The sequence below is a fragment of the Tamandua tetradactyla genome, chromosome 13 (assembly GCF_023851605.1).
Source record: "Tamandua tetradactyla isolate mTamTet1 chromosome 13, mTamTet1.pri, whole genome shotgun sequence".
Taxonomy (NCBI): domain Eukaryota; kingdom Metazoa; phylum Chordata; class Mammalia; order Pilosa; family Myrmecophagidae; genus Tamandua; species Tamandua tetradactyla.
The window spans coordinates 92,614,340-92,621,782 of record NC_135339.1 but is presented as its reverse complement, the minus strand read 5'-3'; the positions used below and the strand labels follow the sequence as shown (position 1 = coordinate 92,621,782).

The window sequence follows — 7,443 nt, the reverse complement described above, 5'->3', positions numbered from 1 at the left end:
AGGAAGCATTGTTTCCTGTTTCCAACTTCATCTTTCCAGAAAAGGCGCTTTGCATATCCTGACAATAACGCTGGCCTGGCCGCTTTCGCTGCGTGAACCCCCGCAGCCGCTAAACACGCGGAGACAAAGCGCCTTCTCGACCCCACCCTCCACCGACAGCCAACTTTATCCTGCATTGTCCTTCCACGAGGAGGATCCCCTTCTGTGCTCGGCTCTGCTGTGAGGGAAGAGCTGGGCTTATTAGGAAGACAGAAAATTTCTTTTAATTTATCGTGAATAGTTTCCATACACTTTGATTTAAGGTTATTAACATTCTATAGACAGTGGTATCTTTAATATGTGGCGATCGCGTCTAAAGACTAATCTCATTACCCTCAAATAGTCATAAAATATGATTTTATTATACTTACGTATTTAATTAGACGGCCGACACCGTAATGGATTTTGAGATGGGACTGGCGCAACAGCTTTGATAATTCACTTATCTTTGGCAATAGTCATTAACCCCCAACACCAGCAAAATAGATTGCTTTCTAACACATCTTTTTTTTCTCACCCCTTGGAAGAGGCGTGGGGCTCCCCAGATAACGTAAATCGGACTTCGATTTTCCCTATTAATTAAAATATTAACGTACACACGCTGCCAGTTCACGAATAGAGGGAGTGCCGCCCCAGACTCGGCGTGAAAGGCTGTCCGGCTACCCACTTGCATGCGGAAACCTTTTTTTTTTTTTTTTTTTTTTTAAATCAAAACAGCCTGATTTCTCTCGCCAGGAAAGTGCCTGGGACAGCTCCCGGCTGTCCCCTGGGTCTCCTCTCCGTGTCGCGCAAACGTCCTTCGGGGCTGGCCGCGCTCCTGGGCACCGAGTCCCGGCTGCAGGAGCCCGGCCCGCCGGGCCCACGCGCTGCCTGCGCCCCGCTGCGCTCCGAATTCCTCCAAACCCCGTGCAGAAGCCGCGCGCTCACCCGGCCCGGAGCGCCGGGGGCAGGACCCGGGCGCCCGCCGCGTCCTCTCGGCTTTTAGAGCGGCTGGCGCGGGTGAGGTGTAGCCACCGCGCTGGGCACGCAGCCGGACTCCACATTCCGGGTTGCCGGAGAGGTCGGGCGCGCTTCCCGTCGGCCCGGGGCGCTCGGAGCCTTCTTTGTCACTCTCCCACTCGCCGCGCCTGAGGACAGGAGGCCGGGGGCTCGGGCTCCCCACGACCGCTGGGGGACAGGGAGCATCTGGCAAAGCCTGTCTCCGACGTGGGTCATCGGCCGGGCGCTCGGCGGCCTCCGCCGAGGAGCCCGAGGCTCGGATGGGGGCAGAACCCACCCCGCAGCAGCCTTAGGTCTGCTTCGAAATCAGGCTGCACCGCACCCCTCCTTGGTGGGGGAACTGTGGGCCGCCACCCCCCGCCCCCGCATCCCTGGGCCACCCTCCAGCTTCCTGCTGTTCCCTGTGGACCGCCCCAGGGCGAGCTGCGGCGCCCTGCATTTATTGTATGCATTTGGGCAACTTGGGGCGCCCCTGCGTGTTTTTTTACCCCTTCTCCACCGTGTCTCGACCGTGTAACTGATTTTGGGGGGGGGGGGCAGTCGGGAGCCAGGCTGAATTGTGCATTGGCTGCTATTGTTTCTTTTCAAGATTTATTTGGGCGAGCAGTAACTTCCTTGGCTGCGGCCGGGCGCGAGGAGTGGCGGCGCGTGGCCGGGGGCGGCGGCGGCGCTCGGTGGCGCTGGGCGGCGGCGGGGCTCGCAGGGCTCGCGGGGCTCGGGCCGGCTCGCGGCGCCGTCAGGCAGTCAGTCGGCGAGCGCGGCGGCGGCGGCGGCGGCGGCGAGGGGCGCGGCGAGGGGCGGCCGCTCCCATATATGGCGCAGGCGCCGCCCCCCGACGTCACCCTCTGACAGCGCCGCTCCCGGGGGCTTCGAGTTTTGGCTCCCGGGAAAGGGTCCATTCCTCGGGGAGAGAGGGCTGAGTTTTGTGCGCCTCCGTCCGCTGCGCGCGCCGCTCCAGGCCCGCCGCGCCCCGCCTGCGCCCGGGACTGCGCCGCGGCACTCACTGCCCCGTTTATTTGTCTTTGGAGCAGGCGGGCCGCGCCAGAAGCGGGCGATCCCGCAGTGTCCTGCAGCCGCGGACGGCGCCTGGCTAGGATGACACCACGTTGAGCGCGCCTGCAAACAACAACAACAACAACAAGCGCCGCCGCGGCCACTGCGTCCTGCTCCTCCGAAGCGTCGCCGCCTCCGCGCCCCCGGCCGTCCGGAGCGCCGGCCGCTGGTGTATGTCGCCCCTGCCCGGGACGGGCTGAAGCCGGCGGCGGGCCGGACCGCAGGCGCCGAGCAGGGCGAGCGCGGCCAGGACAGCCGCCTGCCGCCGAGCCCCGAGCGCCGCTGCTCGCGGAAGCGCTTTCGGCCGAGAGCTGCCGCCGCCGCCAGCAGGGTTCATGTTTGGGATTCAGGAGAATATTCCGCGCGGGGGGACGACCATGAAGGAGGAGCCGCTGGGCAGCGGCATGAACCCGGTGCGCTCGTGGATGCACACGGCGGGCGTGGTGGACGCCAACACAGCCGCCCAGAGGTACGTACGCGGCGGCCCCCGCGCGCCCCGGCCCGGGTCCCCTCCGGCCCGCCGGTTGGCGCCCGGCTCCTCACCGCGCCGCGGTCTCTTTCCTCCTGCAGCGGCGTGGGGCTGGCGCGGGCGCACTTCGAGAAGCAGCCGCCATCCAATCTCCGGAAATCCAATTTCTTCCACTTCGTGCTGGCGCTCTACGACAGGCAGGGGCAGCCGGTGGAGATCGAAAGGACCGCTTTTGTGGACTTTGTGGAGAAAGAGAAAGTAAGTGTCAACCTCCAATCCCACCCTGCCGTTTTCCAGAAGCGGGAGGCCGGCGGGGCCCACGCGCGGTGGCCCGGAGTGCCCCCCCCGGCGGCAGGGACGGCTCGGCGAGGCCACCCCGCCACCGCCACCGCCACGTGCGGCCGCCGCCCGGGCCCCGCCGGGGCTCGGCAACTTCTCTGCGCCCACGGACTCGTTCGGGGCCAGGAGAACGCTAGGGCTGCCACCGGGAAAGTGACATCTCCGCGCTGCTCCGAGCTACGAAAACGGCCATGTGTGCGGCCTCGGTCGCCGAGGGGGACTGTGCACGGCGGCCACGCCTGACACCGAGCCCACTAAACGCAATTATTTATCATTACTTTCAGGAGCCCAACAACGAGAAAACCAACAACGGCATCCATTACAAACTCCAGCTGCTGTACAGCAACGGTAAGTACCCGCCCTGCCGAGATGGTGGAAGGACCGAGAGATTTGGAAATGAAAATGACACGGATGTAAACACGAAATCTTCTCATGGTAGAGAAGGAAAACAAAACATAAACGATCAATAAGTCGATGGCACTTCACATGATTAACCGGTGGGGCTTGAAGTAGAAAGTAAAAAGGGGATCGATAAGGGCGTCAGCAGAACATCACTTTTAAGTGACTTTTTTCAATTTTGCAAATTAATGTTAATTATTGGGATACGGGGAGCTCCATAAACCGAGAGTAACTCACTTCCTGTGTACGAGTCTAAAAAAAATCCTCGAGAGACACGAGAGAGAGTTCAGACTCTCACTCAGTTTCCATTTCATGCCTTCTGTTTTCTAAAAATAAAAGCCGGCGCGGACGATGGCTCACTCCACCAGGCCTGCTCTCCTGCTGCTGCCAGCGCCAATTTCTTGCACCTTTAAATGCAAACCCTGAGAGTCTTAAGGATCTCAATTAAGAAAAGGAGAAAACACACACAGAGCGAGAAGTGATTGGGGTTCTCTCTCGCCTTTTAAAGCGATTGCCCTAAGTTTTGCTGCATCACGGTGGCAGCAGCCCTGAGCTAACGGATTTCCTGTGCCCCTGCGCCCTTCTGAGGTGTGGGGCAGAAATTCTGATGAGCATTTGTCTCTGTTGTTTTTTTTTTTTTTCCAGGAGTCAGAACGGAGCAGGATCTGTACGTTCGCCTCATAGATTCAATGACCAAACAGGTGAGAAAGTTTGTGCCACCCCACCAGTTTTCAGGGCTGAGCCAAGATTGTCCTGGGGTTCAGAGGCTAGGGGCTTGACCAATGGATCTCCTAACTTTGGTTTTCATTTCGCTTCCTTGACCTGCTGATTAGAATTCCGTATTTATTAGAATCAATTAGGTGATTGGGGAAATAGTTTATGTTGTCATTATAGCAGGACATATATGCTTTATTAAATGGTTTGTAATTGGAATCAAATTCTGCCTTCATTAAATTTGGCGATTAATATTTGACAGAAAAATTTCAACATTCCTCCTCCCCTTGATTATTTTTAAACGTTTCTCTCTCTGCTTGGAATCATTTCATTGATTTTTTTTTTCCTCTAACAAAGGCAACTAACTCCTCCCAAGCCCATTGAGTTGGGCTTGATTAGTTCTTTTTTTTTTTCTGGTCTAGTAACATGAGCCGTTTATTTGGATTTAAAAGTTAAATGTGTTGGGGTGAAAAGTCACCTTGTTCTCTTCTAGCCCATCTTCACCTCTCAGCCCCCCATCTCCATAATTCAAGCTCTGAGCTCCAGGGGTCACCCAAAGCCGTCCATTGCTCTGGAAGCTGCTTCTGCTGGCTTTCACACCCTCTGTCATACCTTGTAAATAACATAATTACAAGCAGTTCCTTATTAAATTATTTAACCTGTCTTGGTCAACTTTTCCGATGATAACTATTGGCTATCAGTAATGTGATTAAGTGCAGAAAAGCATTTCATTTCGTTTTGATGTTGTGCAGTTGATGGCTTCTGGTTTTGTGCCGGGTGGCATATTGTTTTTGTTGTTTTAAAGAGGTCTTTGCATTTTCCTAAAAATTGTGGGGGTGGGGGGGGTGGGGGTGGGGGTGGAAGGTGCAAGTCCAATGTGCAAATTAAATCCAGGAGGCACAGGTTGATTATTCAGATATACTTTCAGGCTGGACTTAACGCTTGTAAATGAAAGTAGAGTCTTCATTTTTGATGCTAACTTTCAGAATTGTAAGCCAACTAAGAAAGAAACCCTTCCAGCTTCCTGCAGCCCGTGCTTTCCGCTCTGCATATAGTTAGTTTTCGGGTTTTATTTCCCCTTTAAAAAGTTTGTCTGTAGGTAGAGGGCAGGAGCGTGAGCTTTCAGTGTCTGCAGAGGTAAAACAGTGTGGGTTTCTCTTAGAGAAAAAGAGATCTGACAGGTAAACTTAGGTCCTTCTGACAAAGACAGAGGCGGTGAGCCCTTTGGAAATGATTTCTCTCAGAGTCAGAGACTCTGGGACTCAGGCCTGTTCCTCGACTGTTTGCTTTGATTTCCTTTGTATATAGTGGCCAAATATTTTCGGAAATTGCTGTAGTCTAATTAAGAGGTTTATGTAGGCAGTGCGAAGTTTCGCATAGAGAAGGAAGAGGTTTCGTTTTAAGTATACTTTTATTGTTCATTTGGCCCCGTACCTTTGCAGTATAAACAGGGCTGAAAATAAAGGCATTTAATCTCCTCTCACTGACTGGGAAGGGAGAACACACACACACACACACACACACAAAATAAATAAAAAAGAAAGAAAAAAAAAAAAAAACAGAAAGAAAGAAAGAAATAGCCCGGTAACTGATCAAAGAGTCAATGGCGCTGAACCGACAGTTTATGGATTTCTGTTTGTGCTACAAAATAACAAATAAATCAAATATAAATACGGGGCTCCACCGGAGGACCAGCCGCGCTCTCGGCAGCGCTGGTTCCCGCCGCAGCCCGGCGCCCTGCGGCCCCAGGCGGCTCACTGGCCTGCGGTGACACTTCTGTGGTTCCAGCCGGGGCTGGGATGGGAGACTGGGGAAGAGGGGCGCGTGGGGAGCCGTCCTTACAGGAGAGCAGCCCGGAGCGTCTTAGAGGAAGGGCTTTGTCCGCCTGGGAGTGGAGGCAAGTGTCAGAAGTGCCCGAGGAGGTTGGAAGTAATTTCCAGATAATTTCCAGGGTGTGGGGGTGGAGTGGGGGTGGGGGTGGGGGCTGGGGGGCGGGAACTGGAGGGGGGCTCCCCTCCCCCTGTCGTGGAATTTTCTGCCGGGATCTTGCGGCTTCTGGCTCCCGCCCCGCCGGCCAGGCCCCGCTCCTCCCCTAGAGGCTGGGTTTTTTTTTGGTTGTTGTTTTTTTGGCGAGGCCGGCGGTGGAGCCGGGCGGGCGGCGCGGGGCGCGGGCGGCGGGGCCCGGAGCGCACCTAGAGCTTCACGCCATCTGGCTGAGCCTCTGCTCAAAGCCCACCCGAGCGTGCGCACAGACACTGGCTTTTTACCGGAGAAAAATCATTGTTAGCAGTTTCAAAATAAACACCAGATTGGCCATTAGCACTTTCTTTCCAAATATCATCCGGCGAGGAGCACGTGGCGGCGCGGGCGCGGGCGCCCCGGGGCGCAGGCCCTCCTGCGGGAAGCCCGCTACGCCCCGGCCGGGCGCGGCCACGTGCGGCCCTGCACCCTGCAGTCCGCCGGACCGGGGGAGCCCGCCTGCAGGGCAGCCCGCGGCGCTGGGCGGCGGCTGGGCCGGGGCGGCCGGCCCAAGGAGGGCACCAGGGTGTGCGGACGCGGCGAACGGGCCGGGCGCCCCGACTTGGCCGACCCGGGGCAGCGCGCAGGGCAGCCGAACGCGGCCCTCGGCCCGGCCGGCCTTCCCCGCTTCTGCGGTCGCGGCGCGTTCTGCTCGGCCTCTGGCAGCGCGCAGATGGCAGCCCGGTGTAGACAATGGCCGGAGGACGCGCGGCCTGGCGGCGGCGGCCCAGGAACCCAAGGGGCTTGGGCGCCCCCGCCTCGGCCTCCTTTGCGCCTGTCTTCCCGCCGCCGAGCGCGGCCGGCGCCTCCCGGAACGAAGGCCCTGGCCCCCGGGGAGGAGACCCGGAGGCGGCCCGAGTGGAGCGCGGCGTGCACCTGCCGCCCGCCGAGCCCGAGCGCCGGGGCCCTTGGGCGCCGCGTAACCCTCTGCTTGTCGCCCCGCGCAGGCCATCGTTTACGAGGGCCAGGACAAGAACCCGGAGATGTGCCGCGTGCTGCTGACCCACGAGATCATGTGCAGGTGAGGACCCGGCGGGGCGGCGGGGAGCGGCCGGGCCTCGGCGCCGGCTGCTGCTACAAAGGCCGCGGGTCCCGGCGCCGCCACCGCGCCCAGCTCAGGGCCGGGCATCGATGGAAACGCGACAGGCCCGGGGCCGCGCACCGGCCTCCCGCAGCCTATCCTCGGTCCGCTCAGACCCGCGCTGGCGACTGGCGCGACCCGCTGCCGGGCAGAGTGGCGTGGCCTGGGGGCCGGGGGGCCGCCGGGTAGTGGGAAAGGAAAACAGGACCTGGCCAGGCATGTGTCCTGGGTGCTGGCGAGTCAGGGATGGCTCGGCATCGTTTCTCTACCGCCTTCCCCGGGTGCTCCCGTGCCCAGATATACACTTGTCTGTTATGGAGGCAAAGGAAAC

The 7,443-nt window shown here is 58.7% G+C and overlaps 1 protein-coding gene across 5 annotated transcripts in view; it reads left to right on the top strand.

Moving 5' to 3' along the window:
- Positions 1 to 2,426: 2,426 nt before the first annotated feature.
- EBF3 (EBF transcription factor 3) overlaps positions 2,427 to 7,443 on the top strand; it is a 123,082-nt gene continuing 118,065 nt past the window's right edge. For all 5 annotated transcript variants that reach the window (XM_077126418.1, XM_077126417.1, XM_077126415.1 and 2 more), the window contains exons 1-5: positions 2,427 to 2,560; positions 2,662 to 2,818; positions 3,184 to 3,247; positions 3,944 to 3,999; positions 6,979 to 7,052. In XM_077126418.1, the coding sequence (XP_076982533.1) occupies positions 2,427 to 2,560; positions 2,662 to 2,818; positions 3,184 to 3,247; positions 3,944 to 3,999; positions 6,979 to 7,052 (485 nt within the window). The remainder of the gene's footprint in view (positions 2,561 to 2,661; positions 2,819 to 3,183; positions 3,248 to 3,943; positions 4,000 to 6,978; positions 7,053 to 7,443) is intronic.